The 16,969-nt window shown below is 40.1% G+C and overlaps 2 protein-coding genes across 2 annotated transcripts; one reads left to right on the top strand and one right to left on the bottom strand.

The window, feature by feature from the left end:
- Nucleotides 1–198: 198 nt before the first annotated feature.
- ccdc24 (coiled-coil domain containing 24) lies at nt 199–13,787 on the bottom strand. Its single transcript, XM_088428629.1, has 9 exons — nt 13,357–13,787; nt 12,377–12,544; nt 8,982–9,145; nt 5,872–5,967; nt 5,709–5,810; nt 3,340–3,394; nt 1,743–1,806; nt 1,551–1,647; nt 199–1,063 (listed from the first exon to the last, which is right to left on the bottom strand). Exons 2-9 carry the CDS (start codon nt 12,524–12,526, stop codon nt 724–726), a joined length of 1,068 nt encoding a protein of 355 aa, XP_088284755.1. The 5' UTR covers nt 12,527–12,544; nt 13,357–13,787; the 3' UTR covers nt 199–723.
- Nucleotides 13,564–16,784, top strand: LOC148414665 (von Willebrand factor C domain-containing protein 2-like). The gene is made up of 3 exons (XM_088428630.1): nt 13,564–14,101; nt 15,344–15,473; nt 15,972–16,784. The coding sequence occupies exons 1-3, from the start codon at nt 13,769–13,771 to the stop codon at nt 16,151–16,153; spliced, it is 645 nt and encodes a 214-aa protein (XP_088284756.1). The 5' UTR covers nt 13,564–13,768; the 3' UTR covers nt 16,154–16,784.
- The last annotated feature ends 185 nt before the right edge of the window (nt 16,785–16,969 follow it).

The following is a 16,969-nucleotide window of genomic DNA, read 5'->3' as shown; positions in this document are numbered from 1 at the left end:
AAAATATGAACTAAGCCTAAATAAAGCATTTTCCCTACTCTATAGTCACCAAAGATTAGACGTCTGTAAAAAGATTGAGTGTTGTTTGGGCTTTGTTAAAACTCAGTTTAGATTTTTATTTTCAGACAAGAATGTTCCACGCACCCCATCTTGTCTACACCGGTCATTCTGCCTGATATTGAGTTTGTGGAACATGAATGAAGCAGAAAAATCCACTTGTTTTTATTCATCTCGGGAGCAGCAATTTTGTCACTATTTGTGTTGCCTGAAAACGACATCACAATCGCTCACAGCTCAGGTTATCATCCAATCACGGCTCAGCTGGCGAACATCACGCGATCTAACTCAGAGAACAGGTGCGGGAATGCTAGTAAAATGTCATATTTACATGTTATCTATTTCTGAACTGAGATGAATGCACACTGTACAATCATGATCCCTGTTTTGAAACAAGATAGCAAATAAATGTCATCTGTCTCCCTTTATAAATATGTACCAAAACATGTGCATCTGCGATACAATCACACCCTTAGTAGAAACCTTGTCACCCTTGTGTGTGTGTTTGACTTTGTTGTCGGCCGTGAGTTGACGTGCGAAGGCCAGCGGCGGTTCCCTCGTCTCACATCTGGTCCACGGCGAACACTTTTCCCCTGGAACTGCAATCTTTCGCTGCACAGAAACTTTGAAAGTAAACCTCTTGCATCCGGCCATAAATTGGCGGCGCTAGCCGGGCTGGAGATTCTGTGCGGGGAAGAAGGGCGAACTATCTTCAGTGGTGAGGAGCCGCCAGAGGAAATCCGAGTCATCTTCCTCCGGGCGCGAAGGCTCCATCACCGCCGGCTCGCTGGCGGCGTTTTTCAGGCGGACTTTTCTGTGTCGAGACGCCGACGTGGCGCTTTTATGCGAATGGCAAGTCCTTGATGCCGTATCCGAAGTGTTAATGGGCGTGAGGGAGCCGCAAAAGTTCAGGTGAGGTGGAGCGGAGGGAGGATGCGGCCTTCGCAGGGAGCTGGGAGTTAATGTGTACAAGGTCTTATCAGAGTTCTTTTGTCCAGTTGACAGTCTGCAATCGAAGGCCATGTGGAGACAACACACAAATGGACAAAAAATGAAGTTTCTGCTTAATTGAACCGCTGTTTTTTTTTTTTTTTTTTAAGCCGTGCATCTAGGAAGTGATTACACTTTCTACTCATAATCAACGTCAGTACTTAAATATCGAAAGTAGTCACTTACTTTAATACTTAATTCATTTAGTACCATCCATTTGTAGACTTCCGTAAGCCAAAAACTTAAAAGTATTTGGAAAAAATACAAACAAGTACCCGGAATTGAATTTGTGGCACTTAACTCATTCAATCCCAAAGACGTATTTACACCTCTTTACAATCTAAACACTCGATCCGAGGTACTACACGAGGTACACACAAACGCACACAAACCCCACGCGATAAACGAGGGAACACTGCCAATCTTCTATTTTGCGTTCATATTTTTATATTATCATTCGTATTTCTTCAAAAATATTTACTTCCCACATCCGCCATACTCACTGAAGCGTCTGCCTGACTGGTTTCTCTGCCGCATGCGAGCGAGGCGAGGGGTAGAGCTCAAAGTCTTTTTGAATAGCCCCTCTCAGTTCTTTCAATTCTAATCAACCAGATATAAACAGAGCGAAAATCATTTCCCAATAAAGACCGCTAGAGGGCAGCATTGGCTCAAATGTTCATTCATCCTACACTTACCTGCAAGGGTTGGCTCATTAGTGACCCCTTCCGTCTGATTCCTACACTGCTTTTTGATCATTTCCTGCAAATGTCAGAGCACAAGTGACGTTAACGGAGCATGTCGCAGGCTGGCTTGGGACAACTGAAGCCGCAGTGGTCAAGGAGCCGGTAAATGCAAGACATTGATCAGAGAAGCTCTTTGGAAAGAGCGGAGGAAGCCAAATGGGCTAAAAATAACAAACAGGGAGAGCGGAGAGGAATTTACGCATGTAACCACTAAACGCTTTAACAGAAGTGTTCCAGCAGAATTTGCCCTCAAAAATTCACGGCCAGAGCAGATGAAAACCAGCATGTGTGTGTCTATGAGGTTCTTCGACAACTTACAATAATCAAGTAATTGTTTAGAGCCATTGTTTAAAGTAAAATTGTCCCAGTCCTTTGAGTTCAGCCTCTCAACAGTAATTACCATAATTCCTTATATATACGACACATCTGTGAATAGGATGCGCCCATAATTTTGGGGTCAAAGTCTACCGTGTATAAGACACAACAACACTTTTGCAACAATGTAAAAACTAGAGAAAAACAATAAATCTCACCTCCCTAAACTCTCTATTTGTTTGGCGGTGTTTCAGATTTCCCACATTGTGAGCGGCCAATGAACGCTTCATCGCCAGAGTAACTTTGATTGACCTCGAAGCAGTTGTTTTTTTTGCTTTCGCTCACTACGCGGCTCAAGTTCATTTTACCACAAATACCCCAAGTTGCGCGGCATTTGTGTTCAACCAAGTTTATATCAGTGTATGCAGTATATGCCAAAAGACCGCAGTTAATTGCTCAAATAATCAATTCTATAAATACTGGATAGTGACAGCCTTCATAAAATGTTTCCACAAACCCCCTTGCAATGCTGTTTAGGACATTCAACGAGTATTTCTTTTGATGTCCAACTGGTCATTGAACGCACTTCCAGTCAGCTGCTGAGGGTGTACAGTACCATTGAATGGGGGCTATGGTCTAACTCTATTTCCAATGAAACAGGAAGTAGTTCTAGTTCCAATATGAAGAGAATGTGAGCTAACAGTTTACAACAACTGACATCGCCCAAACAACGAGCTTAAAAAAGGGACTTCTAGATGCCACCAATATAAAATTGGAACAAAACATTGGGACAGAAGGCTTAAAAATCGGGACTGTCCCGGTTAAAATAGCATGTCCAGTTATCAGGAAAAAAAAAAAGTATATTTTGATCTTTTCCCTAGTGGAACTACATCAACATCTGGCCTCAATAAGTCATAACCCTGACAAGGATGACAACATTACATGCGTGTGTTGTCTCTACCCTGCGGGGTTCGCTATAGCTACAGAATGAGTAATGTGAGAAACTCTAGGGGAAATACATGCTTTTTGCATGTCTGTATACAGCATATTTACCGCTATGTATCTGTAAGAAAAAAAGCAACAAAAACTTTTCAGGGTCAGCGGAATCCAGGCTGATTTCAAACAACTCACATCAATACAGTAAAATTGATTGTTATCCACACATAGTTTGAAGGCTTTAGGGATTAAAACAAAAGAGGATTAAAGATGAATTCCCAAGTGCGTCCTGTCTTACCTGGATGTGCTGAACTTGGGCTTTCAGCAGCACACATTCTTCAGTCAGGATAGACCTGCCAATGGGGACACGGACACACGATCTTCAATGCTTTCGTCTCAGCTTATAAGAAGCAATAGTTCACTGCTCAGTTTAGAAATAAGTTGTTTCATGTTCAAATTAATTGGCTTTTAATTTGAAAGCAAAAACGGACTGTTCCTGACATGGCAGTACAAACCGTTAAGTTAAAACAAAAACAACAAAATAAAAGCATATATTATACCACAGTTTATCAAGAAGGTGCTTCATGTTCCAAATAATTTGATCTTAGTTTGAAAATAAAACATGTACTCTACCTGTCATGGCATTAAAAAACATTTAATTAAACCTAAAAAAAATAAAAGCATACATTTTGCAAAGAAGTCACTACAACACAACTTAGCAATAAATTGTGACATGTTTAATTTTCATCTTTAAATTAATTTGCTCTAAATTAAAAAAAGTACTGTTGAAGTCATTGTACTGCAAAGCATTATATTAAAAAAAAATAATAAAAAGCATGTTTTGCAAAGGAGTTAGTAAAACACTATTAATAAGTTCCTTCATGTTCCAATAAATTTTTGCGCGATTTGAAAAGACAAGTATGCAGTTTCTGTCACTGCATAACAAAGCGTTCGATTAGATTTGTTGATACCTGAAGAAACCCTGATCATAAAGTGCCCTCAAGATGTAGCCCCATTTGAGAACATCTGCTGTAAGGCATTGAGCTGGCTAGGTAGTGTGTAGATGAAAAGCTAATCTTTTCAAAGACTAAAGATATTTCTTCTGCAGTTGTTTTCCATTTCAAATCTATAGAGGCAAAAAAAAAAAAAAAGCAGGAACAATCTAGGTCATGTAGGAAACTGCAGCTCCCCAGTCACACTATAAATGAGTCTCTATTAAAAAGTTGCACACAGGCTTGCAGGAGACGGCTAAACAAAGCAAGGGCAAATAAAGTCAGCGTCGTCCCTCTCCAGTTACATAAGCGTCCGAGCTCGGGACGAGCGTTCTCACAATGGAGCCTTTTGTCGCGCTCAAGTCAGGAAATGGAAGAGAGAAAAGCGAGAGGTGCCGGCCGGCTGCTTTCCAAGGGAGCCCCGTTGACCGCGCTGCTACAATAAGCATGACGCCGAAGATGGGAGGAAGAAAAAGGAAGGATGCGGAGCCAAGGAGGCGAGAAAGGGGGAAAAGCTGTCTTGCACAGCTGTGGGGGAACTCGGGCAAGAAAACGCCACTCATTGTGCTTAGCTAACAATTAACTCTATTGCATTCAGAAACTAAGATGCTTTGACTTCATGTTTTCCTGACTGAGTGTTATGAACCTTTTTTAAGTAGATACCAGTTATGATATTTGGCTGAGCAAAATTCAGACAACCTATGAACTCAGAGGCGTTCAAACTATGGCCCGTGGGCCATTTGCGGCCCAACATCCACATTTTTGTGGCTCGCGGCATATGCCAAAAATATGATATAGCGCACAGTACTATTTTTGATAAAAAATTAAAAAGGTTTGATTTTAGTCAGTGAAAAGTGTGAAATAAAAAACTAATTTATCTCAATTGATCTTTTGCCGTCAGTGGTAGTGAATGAGTGAATCGGCTGATTAATCAAAAATACACACTGTATAAGATGATAAATAAAAAGAATTAATGTGTCTTTTTGAAAAAAAAAAACAAAAAAAACAGAGTTACAATTGGCCAGGGGCTATATCATTTGGCCTTTGGTAATTAACTACAATGAGAGAAGCAAGTTTAGTAAAAGCTAACCACTTAGGTAGGCTTTCATTTGGTCAACTAAACAGGATGCCAAACAAAAAATATTCCTTCCTGTAATTACTTTTATGCACGCTCACTAGTCAGCATTCAGATTAACATTGTGTTTGTGGAATTTGACTCTTGAGGCGGCCATTTTGTCTCCGTTGCTCCAGGGTCAGGTTGCAAAATGTCACATGACCAAATTGAGAAAACAGGTGAGCTGATTTCGCCCTTAAATTCATGTTCCATAAATGCAACATTAATCCGCAGGGATGCATAGACTATATCATTGTAATTATTTTTTTTTCCAACTTCCCCAACTGTTTGATTAGAACGATACTAGTATGAGTACTCAAGTCATTTTGATACACTCTCCAACCACCAACTACCAATACACTTTTGATACACAATTTGATATACAACTCAATTTTTTATTCCTGTAACATGTCATTTCTAGTCATAGTAAAAAAAGAATGGCCGACACGAGTATCAGGCGCCATCGTGAGTACCGATACCTTGAAATATGGCCAGCTTGACCAATATTTGGTATTGGTACTCACGCATTCCTAGTTATGGGCTTACAATTTTACGACTTACTTAAGATGTTGAACCACGCTGTTGATATCGGTGATATTGAGCTTGTCCTTGATGGCTTCAATCTCCCCTTCGATGTTGGACTGGGTGGACGCGCGTGAGCTTCTAAACATAGAAAGGCGAGGTTACGAGAGTTACGTTGTGACAGGTGGTGTATGGCTCGCACCTCAGCTCATTTTTGGGCCCGGCGCTGATGTCAAGGCGACCCAGGGCAAAGTTGACAGTCTTGGCGTTGTACCGACTTAAAAAGTCTTCATCGTGCCTGTGATGACAAAACACGAGATGGTGCATCAAACAAAACTCTCCAAACAAAATTGTAGAAGACCTCACTATTATGAGTTTTATACACAAAGAGCTCAAAAGGGAAAAAAAAAATGAGCAGCGGCATCATATATTCTGCAAATTCCTTAAGGGGGCAAAATAAAGTAAGTAAAGCAGCTAACAGCCTGCTGACTTTTATTGTTGCTGCATTAGTGAAAATGAGGCTTTTCTACCCATAGACAAATCACATAGATACTGACTGCTTTGTGTGTATATTTGTGTGTGTGTGTGTGTGTGTGAGAGAGAGCGAATGAATGAATGGCTCAGGCATCAGGACCACACAGAAGCCCAATAAGATAAATCAGTTGACTTTTATAAGGCGCACCCCCACACACACGCACTCTCATACAAATAGCTGAAATCACATTAAGAAAAAAAAAAAAAAGTCTGACATTTGCCGCCCACGGCTCCCGCGGGCGTGACGTCAAGCAACTCAGTGGCATTCTAGACCTTTAGCCCCGACCGTTACTGGCAAGTAAGCAGCCCCGGTAATTAGATTGTATACAATGTATAGGCCCACGAGGGAAAAAAAAAGAAGAAATTATACTGCTTGAGGAATTGTTGCTGCAGTTTTATGAACACTACTCGGTTTATAAACCCAACTGTGTACAAATACAATGTATACTCATACTCACACGGGTCAAATAAACAAATAAATAAATAAATGGGAAGACAAGATGTGTGCTGGCACAGCCGATGGGGCACCAATATGTTGTGGCAAATCTCGCACAGTAAATAACAATGGATTACATTTTCCCCAGGCGCTGGGGACTGTATATAATGCATGACATTGCGACGGGGACACTATACAAGACAAGACTGACTTCATAAGACAAGACTTCATTTTGCATCTGGAAAAGTCACGCAGAAACTTTGCCAAATCCGGTGAGAACTGCTGAACCTTGAACAGATGATTTTGTAGTTCAGGGCCTTTTTTTATTAAACAGAAACGAGATCTAAAAACAGTACCATATTTTATGTATTTATACCTTTCGTTAGCTTTTATAGTATATATAAAATACATGGAGGAATACATGGAGGAAACATTGTTTTCAAATTAAAAGCAAATCAATTGAAACAGGAGGAAACTTATTTGTAAATTATAAGATGGTGACTCCTTCTGAAATCTTTGTATGCCTTTATTTACAGTAGTTAAATTTTACACGGATTCATTTTGTCATTACTCATTCGTGATGTAATTTTACAGGAAAGGAGCCAACAATAAAATAGATCATAGGATGTTTCCTGTCCCGAGGACTGGAGTTCATGAAATAGATGTTGTTACATGATCTATCTTTTGGAGCTGCTGTATAAAATGCACCTAGATATGCCATTACAAATATGATTACAAGTTTAAAAGTTATAGACAAACACCCATTTATATTTACATTTATGGACAATTTATCCAACAGTTAACCCAATAAAAATAATTCTGAAATGCTTTTTAAGCATTTTAGGTTACCTGGCAACCCTTAAATTATTCATAGGTGTGAATGTGAATTAGACAGATAAATATAAATAATAATGCTTGTGTGTGTTCTCAATTGAAAAGCTGGAGGGAGGGGGGGGGCATGGGAAGTCAGTCAGGAAATTGACAGGCAATAAATAGTGTCAAAAATGAGAAAAAAGGAAGGAGAGAACAATATGCTGGGCTATCCTGGGAGGTTACACAGTGGCGACATTCTCACCAGTAACAACTTAGTTGCCAGGAGAATGACTAACACGCACTACTAGCATGCGCACACAAACACACAAGGCGGTTTTACAACTCTCTCCTATGCTTCCCAATAAAAGCTGTTTGATTGCCAACAAGTACTTGCCCGTCCAATGGCCTGGCATTAGGCTGAGAAATTAAAAAGCAAACAGCAATTAGGATGCTTTATAACCACTCCTTAGATTTTTATAAGGCTTTCATAAAAAAGGGAACACAAAAAAATAGAGGCAGAGTACACAGGGTGACAGTGAGAGCACTTAAAAAGCCGCATCAAGCGCCCAGATGACTCCATGTTTCTCCACTTATCAGAGCAGGGTACCATTTTTAAGACGTGTTTTTAGCGTATGGCCGTATATTCAATCCGATAAGTTAACATGGCGCTAAAAGGGCCTCGACTATACTATACGACGCCACACTTCAAGTGACTTATCGTATTCCAAAAGCCCAGCGAGCAGAAACCTTTTGTTCTTACGCTTTCTGTCTCATTTCAAACTGACAAGGGAGCAACCGAGAGCGTTTTATGGACGTCTTTGTTGGAGGGGAAACGTGAATGGGGAGGGGGCTTATCGTCCTCTTGCATCCCAGCTGTTGGGACAAAGCGAGACAAATTACAAGCGCACAAAAAGGGTGACTGGCCTTCACTTTGTATCCAATCTGACTGGAGAATAGTACTGTAGTGATAATAATTGGTATAATTAAAAAAAAAAAAAAAAAATATATATATATATATATATATATATACATACACTGTATTTTCCGCACTATAAGGCGCACCGGTATATAAGGCGCACCCTCAATTCATGACATATTTTAAGACTTTTTCAATCACAATATGGTAATACTCAAAGTAATAACAATAATAACTCAAATAATAACTCTAAACTTTCAATAGCATAATAACTCAATGTCAAAATGACCAACCTTGTTCAACTGTAAACACACAAAAGAAACAGGTAAAAATTACTTTATCACTTCATTCCCCATCTACCAATCCCAATCTCAATATTGATCCATAGATAAGGCGCACCTGATTATAAGGTGCACCATCAGTTTTTTTTTTAAAAAAAAAAGGCTTTTGGGTGCGCCTTATAGTGCGGAAAATAAGGAATATATCGCTATATGTTATGCAGCGTGAACCTCAGCGAATACTGGCATCATTCAAGCCCACCTTGATAATAAAAACAATACAAAAACACATATCTATTTTCTTGAAGAGAAACAAGAGTGAGCTTGCAACCCACCTTCCATCCCTGAGGAATTTCTCTTGCAGATTCTCCAGCAGCATCCTGACCTCGGCCCTCACCAGATCCTTGATGACCGGCGGGTCGGCCAGGGGGCCCCTGGATCGGGACAACTGGGCGCCGACCTGCCGCCCGTCCTGCCATATCTTGTACCACATGACTGCCTGGCAAGGGGGAAAGTTGACATCCATCAATTAGTTTAAAAATGAAAGACTTGCAGGAGCTACTCTTAGGATTGTAGTTAGCTGATGGATTACTTCAGATTAAAAAAAAAATATATATATATATATATATATATAATTATTATTTTTGGGATGAACAACAGGACCTAAATCACAATATTATGTATTACATATTTCATTTAATAAAAGCATACAAAATTTGCAAAGGAGTCACCAGAACACGAGGAGCTGCTTCATGTTCCAATTCAATTGCTTTTAATTTGAAAAGATATATTGTTACTCCCAAGGAATTTACTTAGATTTGTTGTTACCTGCAGAAATCCTGTTGATATCTCACTAATGTACCCCTAATTGAGCACCATTTCATAATGTGAAAAATGTTCATTTAGGTATGGGGGAAAAAATGTTCCTGAACATTTGAAGAGTACTTTGGACACAAATAAGACGGCGCAGAAAACGTTCATATGTCTGTCGAGCATCAAGGCAATCCACACCTGCTGCTTGTCAATCATGTCTGACCCAGTAAAAACTTGTCTTCAAAGGAGCATCGCAAAGGACCCGAAAACAGATGCCCCCCCCCCATGCATGTATGTTTGCGTGGGTGTGCTGGCCAGTTAGCGCGGCTTCCTTTGTGGCCCCTTGGCTGTGGACCTCAGTGTTTATGTTAGAAGCTTCATGGCTCAGAAGGCTGACGAGTGGATTTTGCTTTTCCTTCCTTCTGCGGTAAAACAGCCCATCTCACGCAGCAGCTATTTTAAGGGGAGCGCTGTGAAAATACAAACTATTACACGGAGGCTTTGTTTTTGTTCGCTCCAGGACGATTAGAAAGGAACGAGAGCGGCCTTGCCGAAGCTAATCTTAAGACAATGAAGACCTTGGGGGGGGTGCTCAATACCTTTCCCGAAGCATGGGATTCAATTAGAAAGCGGCACTAGAAGGACGACAAATCGCATCAATCTGATAATTTGCCATTTTGAAAGTTAAAAAGGAGCTAAATCTTTAAATCGAGATCAATGCTGAATGGGTGGTTTAAAATAAGAAAAGTGATTAATTGTGGGAATTGAAAGGGCAATCCACTCAATTAACCTTTTTGGCAGTAAAAGTTAATATTGTGTCTATAATTAACTTTTTTTTGTACCAGCGCATTTTTGACACTTCTTTACACACTTCAAAATATTTGGAGAAAAAAAAAGGATAAATATGTAGCTGGGATTGAATATCATAAACAAAAAAAACAAAAAATTACATTTTGGGGATTGAATGTTATTTTGATAACTAAGTTATTTTCACATACAATTAATACTCTTAAAAATAACTGTTTCCCTTTCTGTCGATTGAAATGACATTGCAGGTGCTAACGGCTCAGAACGACCAATCAGTCACAGTTCATCTTATAAATGTCACATGACCACCAGGCCAGCCGTGATTGGTCAGCCTGACTGGCAAACCATATTTGCTGAGCCAGCATCACCTCATTTTTTTTTTTTTTGTCTCAAGTGCAATGAAGGCCAAATTAGGTCCTCAATTATGTCATCAACTTTAATTGCCTTTCAGATGCAAAAGAAAATAATTGACAATGATTAAATGCCTGGAGAACGGAAATCAAATTAGAATGATGCAGAGGGAATCAGTTCATATGCAAATCACACACACACACACACACACAGTACACACATGTGGAGAGGGGCTCAGGGATTTAGGGAAGGTGGCATAACGGCGTAAAAGAGACTAATCCTCCACTCTTAAGAATGTTTGCTGCATGAATTCTTTAACTTAAATGTGGATTTTCACATAAGTGTGTGTGCCAGGGTTTCAATAGTTTGGGACTTCTCATTAGTTTTTATTTTGCTGTGACATTCATCTTTTGTAATGAGATCACTTTAACCTGTTTTTTTTATATGCCCTTTTAGATATAGATTGTATTAGTTTTTGTATAGGGATGGATGATATGGCCCAAACGGGCAATTACTATTAACTGAATATACGACATGCATTTATTTGCCCTTATTTGATTTATTTGAAAAGAAAATCAAACAAAAATGTGTACTGATTAAATCGTTTTTAATGTAAACTTATTCATAGCTTGTGCAAAAATAAAAACAAAGCTGTTGATAGATGGTGCTTAAATGCTACAATTAAGTTGTTAGCAAATTACGCCAACTAGTCTTGTAAACCACTCTGCAGCAGCAGAATCTTTTTTTACAATTTTCCACAATGATGAATTTATTGAATCAATTTGATTTATTGCCCGACCCCTGAAATTTGCCAAATCGTGATTCGTGATGTTTTTGGGCCGATGCAAAATGAATCCAAACCGTAATATTTATTATTGTCATTATTATAATATATATTTCAACCTCCAATCCTTACAAATTCAATCAGCAGCAACACTAAAGCAACTCTGGACTCACTGTTCCCTTACTTTTGGAAAGGAGTGCTTTGTAAGCATTTGTGGGCTAAACGCTTTTGGGCGTTTATCAGAGTTCTTCTGAGGGGAGATTTGTTTTTAGACTTTCACGGCAGGCCGGTTCAAATACTTTCATAGCTTCCCACCTCTGCTCGTGTTATTTTTTATTTAGTATTCCTCGAAGGAAAAGAGGGATCTTTTTCTTTGATCCTCCTGCAAAGTGACCCTGATCCCACTTCTATCGGGACATATCATCAGTACAGCAAATCTGTCTTGAGTGGGGTCAAGAAACCAGAGCTGAAGGAGAGTTCAGTGGGCTCTTGTGTAAATATTGATGTCTGGCTGGCTTAAATTTTGGATGGCCAGTTTGGCTTTTATTAGCCAGTCTGGGACACATAATTGCTGAGTAGAAGCAGCTCAGCCAAGCTTCTTGCAAAATGGAATATTTTTTTTTTTTTACTTTTACATTACCTGCCAGGACTGCTGAGGGGAATAATAAAGAAAAAAAGTAAAGACAACACACCCTGTAAAGCTGCTGTAACAGACAATTAAAGTATTCTATTTTATTCTGAAAGGAGGATGAATAATTTGTCTTGAACTAACCATAAATTGATGGTGACAAGGGAGACGCTCTGGTTGCTGGATAAAACATAACTAATACACGTCTCAACTTCTCCTAACTCGTCAGTGCGGCACTCATATTAGCGGCTCTTCAATAACTATAGGAATACTGTCTGTTAGCATGTGTTACTGCACATTTTAAATGAAAAATATCATTGTTAAAAAAAAAAAAAAATCCCCATCACCTCTGCATGTAGCTCTGAGTATGAGTCAACCAGCGAGCGGCCTAGTGTCGCTTGAATCTTGGGCATCTCGGACCTAGGCACATGTTCACTTATCAGGCTCCACAGAGACGGACCCGGGGACCAAATCTGGTTCCCGCCGAAAGACTGCATATGGGTGGCAGTCCGTGGCTAAGGAATAAACCAAAAGTTCATGTTACATGAGTAAAATAACATTAACGGATGGAATTGTTTGATCATGCTTCCAGTTCAAATATTACGTTGCAAAAATGTACATTGTTTTAATACTTTTCTCTTGTTTGTCTAAAAAGGAAACTCTAAAAAGAAAACATACATACATTTTAGGGAGGGCTGGGGTTTAATTTGGCAACAGCCCCCCAAAACAGACTAGATACGCCCATGGTGCGAGAGCAATACAAAGCACTCATCCAATTGACATTTAGTACAATTTATTTGTGCAGCTACCTATCTGTTATTATTTTTTATGTGATTGTGCTATATTTATTTGCATGTAGACATCACTCTACACTAAGGAATTGACTGAATAAATTATTCAAAGCGATTAGTAATGCACAGGAAACACAATAATTTGATCGAAATGTCACGCGGACAGAAAAAAACTTCCACACTAATTATCCATTTATTAGCAGCTGATTGGATAGATTTGGGCAAAATAATGTCCGTGGTTCTAATTAGTGTGTAAATTAATAAGCGTTATAATGTAGTTGACAGGTAGCGTTTGGGATTGCTGGTCAATGCTAACTTGAACAATAACAATCCGATTCCTGCGTAAATTAATGAGCGCTAAAATAAATAGCATTCAAGCTAGCTAACAATGGTAACGACAACATGACGTTAGAGACGTGTCTACGGGTACAGTTTGCTATTTCAAATGAAACTATTGAAACGCTCCGGAAGGTATAAGTCGTTTTTAGTTTATATAAAGAGAAATAGAAAAAAACAAAAACAAAATATCAACTCACCGTCAGTCTGCCCTGAGCGCTCTTCTGATGGTATCCAAGGCTAACATTTCAGTTGCTAGGTGGAGGAAGTATCGCGAGAACTCGAGCTCGCGGCCTCCACTTCAGGTGATTTCTTTGGGCTTGTACCATACTCGTACTTTCATTTCGCGTCAGACGATGTCGTCACTTTAATGATGTCACTACAAGGTCGTAATGTGGTTAAAAAAAAATGTTGACAAATGTCTCCTACAAGGCAGCTACTTGGGCGTGTTTTTCATCCGGTGTCTCCGCCCACTTTTCCATCAAGGCTCCAGTCTACACAGTCTGCAAAGTTCTGGTAACAATGTGACAAATATTCCAAGCAGAAAAAAAAGATCCAACCAGCCAGCCAGCCAAGCTTGCTGGACTACTCACACCGCAGCGAGTTGTGACGATGCTGTCGAGACAGCTCCTCTTGGCGGTTCTCTTGTGCTCCCAAGCCGTTTTGGGATTCACGGTGGCGGGCCAGCAGCAGCCGCAGCCGGAGAGCACCTGCGAGGCCAACGGCAGCGTCTACTACGTGGGCGAGTGGTACTTCCTGGACTCGGACCACTGCACCCAGTGCGAGTGCACAGCCGAGGGTCCGGCGTGTGCCCGAACCGAATGCACCACCCTGCCCGCGGCCTGCATCCACGTGAGCCACTACCCCAGCGACTGCTGCCCCCGCTGCGAGAAGATCGGCTGCGAGTACCGCGGAGTGGTTTACGATCTGGGTCAAGACTTCCAGGTGAGACCCCGGCCGAAAAGTGGCACAGGAAAAAAAGTTTTATTCCGATTTTTGAAACAAAATTGAGTCAGAATTCTGATTTATAGTGAGATAGCAGAATTATCACTTTAAAACCATAAGTCCGAGAGTAAAGTCAGAATTGTGGTTTAAAGTGACAATTTTAAGAACAGAATTCTGACTTGAGAGAATTATCACTTTAGAGCCTTTTTTTTTACTTTGTCAAAATCCAAAGCACAAAACCAGAATATTTATTTTAAAGTGAGAATTCTGAGAAAAAGTCAGACTTCTTACTTTAATGTTAGGATTTTGACTTTAAAGTGACAATTCTGGGTATCGTCAGAATTTTGACTAGAAAGATGAATTTTGAAGCTGTCTCATTTAAAGTCAGAATTCTCATTTTGAAGTCAAAATTCTCTCTCACTTCAAAGGGAGCATTTTGAGGACTGTGGAGGAATACTGACTGAAGAATTCTGACTTTAAAAGCATACTTCTCACTTTAAGGTCCGGTGGCTGACTATAAAGTGAGAATTCTAAGAACATAATTCTGACTGGTGCATTCTCAAATCAGTCAAATTCTCATTTAAAGTCAGAATTCTAAGAAAATTCAGAATTAGAATATGTACATGTGGGTCAGATGCAAGAATAAAAAGAAAATCACTTTACGATCACAAAAATAAAAAGAACATTAAAAAATAATAGTTTAAAAAAACTAATTAGTGCAAGTTTAAGAAATGACTCACCCAATCAAAATGAAAAAAAGAAATCACAATCAAATTTTAAAAATGACTTTAAAAATTGGCTTTATGTTGCCAACATTGGAACACAACCTGTTAACCAATTATTCATACCCATCCAAAAAAACTAAACAAAACAAAAAAAAACCACCCTAAATCAAGTGTTGATTTTAAAAAGATAAAAGATTAGCTGCATGGCCCTTATATCTGTAATATATCCTACCTGACTTTTTATATGCGTTCAAATTCAACAGTGCACAACTATGAGTATACTTGCGCTACCTAGTGGCAAGTTAGTGTATTACAGCTCCCCCCCCAAAAATGGACACCAGTAGTTACACTTGCACTGTCCAGTGATTGAAATGCAGCTAAACAACTACATCACACAATAAATACGAACTTCAAGAAAACATTTAAACTATTTGGAGGGAAAATAGTTAAGGCACCCAAACTTGTTTTGGACTCATTTATGCTTTAATGTGATCGTTGTGGCTTGAATTATCTGCAGCCGAGCGAATGCGAGCAGTGCACGTGCGACAGCGATGGCGTGGCCCGATGCCTGGTGGCCGACTGCGCGCCCCCGCCTTGCGTCGACCCAGTCTACCGGCCCGGCAAGTGCTGCCCCGAGTGCCTCGAGGGTGGGTCTGCCGTGCTTGCAAACAGTCCAGCAGCATTCCACACACCTACATGCTATTATTAAAAAAAAAAAAAAAAAAAAAAGGTTCAAACATGAGCTGGAAAACAAACTACTGTAAATGTATGTGATGTTTGTTGTAGTATCAAGGCTGACCTATAAGAGGCAGTATGGCGCCACTTGGTATCTGCACTGCCAGAAAATCCGTAGACTGATGTTAACCAAAGTCAACCAACTTGCAAGTTGTCTTAAAAGAAAACTAACAATAAAAATTAGTTCCACACCCCTGCTGTAAATGTATTATCAACAAGTAATGTCTGTTGTAGTACCAATATTGCCCTTTGAGAGGCGGTATGGTGCCACTCGGCATCCGCACTGCTGGAAAATCCAAAGAAAGATGATTGTAAAGCAACTACAAACGTTTTTAAAAATGAAAAAACGAAAACAAAAATGAAATTGCACCTTTGTTGATCTAAAGTCGATGAATTTTCCACCCCCCCAGGTCCCAACTGCTACATGGACTCGTCGCGTAGCCGCGTGATTGCCGCCGGCGAGCCCGTCTGGGCCGACTCGTGCACCAAATGCCGCTGCCATGACGGCCAGGATGCCGGCTTCTGGGAGGGCAACCGCTTGGCCACCTGCTCCCGCCTCAAAAACTGCACGCCTGACCCGACCCAAAACTAACATCCATTTTTCCAAACATTCCGTATGTTAAGCATTTCATGGTGCAAAAAGACTGGGGAAAGCTGCCCAAGCAGGGCCGGTGCTAGCTTCAATTTTCCCTCCACCCCTCCACCATAATATGGATATTTTATATGAGAAATATTGGCGCATGTAATCATCTTGCATAGCAAAGCCAATGAGGCCACGACGGCACAATAAGGACGCCTAATTGACCTGTCACAGGTCGCCGCCGTCATGCCGTTTCCATTAGCAAATTGTCGAGCAAAGCGATAAATCGTGTTTTGAAGCTGCCGCGTCAGCACGCCAATGTCGAGCGGCCTCATTCAATGTTAAGCAATTGACTGCTTTTTGTAATTGGTCCATATGGAAATAAAAACACACTTTTTTGCTCAAATCAATGATGCAGTTGCAAGAATGTATACGGACGTATTGAGTGGATCAAACCTTTGACGTGAAGCTTCATTGATTGGACGGGCCCGAAAGGCTCAATTGCGCATTTCTGAGTGAGTGCCAAACTCCGCCAAGGCACACATGGATTTTTTTTTTAACTCATTCATTGCCATTGACGACTAAAGATGTCAAAGAGATCCATTTCAACTGCACAGCAGTAGAAATAAAACATTTGAACTGGGCTGACAGGTGAATGACCTAATTACCTCATTAAGTACCCGCTCATTATACAATTGAAAACCTAAATAAACAAATACCTGAGATTAAATGTCTGGACTCTTAAAAAAAACTTAAAAATATGTCTTTGGGATTGAATGAGTTAATTATTTCAAACTCCTCCATTTAAAAAAAGGGTGAAAAACATTT

Source organism: Hippichthys cyanospilos, chromosome 12 (genome assembly GCF_059441005.1).
Source record: "Hippichthys cyanospilos isolate Australia breed blue-spotted pipefish chromosome 12, RoL_Hcya_1.0, whole genome shotgun sequence".
NCBI classification, from domain to species: domain Eukaryota; kingdom Metazoa; phylum Chordata; class Actinopteri; order Syngnathiformes; family Syngnathidae; genus Hippichthys; species Hippichthys cyanospilos.
The sequence above is the reverse complement of the archived record's forward strand: the minus strand, read 5'-3'. Positions and strand labels throughout refer to the sequence as shown.

What these genes read in the sequence shown, in the direction of transcription:
- ccdc24 (XM_088428629.1), bottom strand. Translation starts at nt 12,526, where the DNA reads ATGCAGTCTTTCGGCGGGAACCAGATTTGGTCCCCGGGTCCGTCTCTG. An exon ending in AAATTCCTCAGGGATGGAAG is followed by an intron (nt 5,968 to 8,981) that starts GTGGGTTGCAAG and finishes TTGTCATCACAG; the next exon opens with GCACGATGAAGACTTTTTAA. An exon ending in TAATGAGCCAACCCTTGCAG is followed by an intron (nt 1,648 to 1,742) that starts GTAAGTGTAGGA and finishes CTGGTTGATTAG; the next exon opens with AATTGAAAGAACTGAGAGGG.
- LOC148414665 (XM_088428630.1), top strand. Translation starts at nt 13,769, where the DNA reads ATGCTGTCGAGACAGCTCCTCTTGGCGGTTCTCTTGTGCTCCCAAGCC. An exon ending in ATCTGGGTCAAGACTTCCAG is followed by an intron (nt 14,102 to 15,343) that starts GTGAGACCCCGG and finishes AATTATCTGCAG; the next exon opens with CCGAGCGAATGCGAGCAGTG. An exon ending in CTGCCCCGAGTGCCTCGAGG is followed by an intron (nt 15,474 to 15,971) that starts GTGGGTCTGCCG and finishes CCACCCCCCCAG; the next exon opens with GTCCCAACTGCTACATGGAC.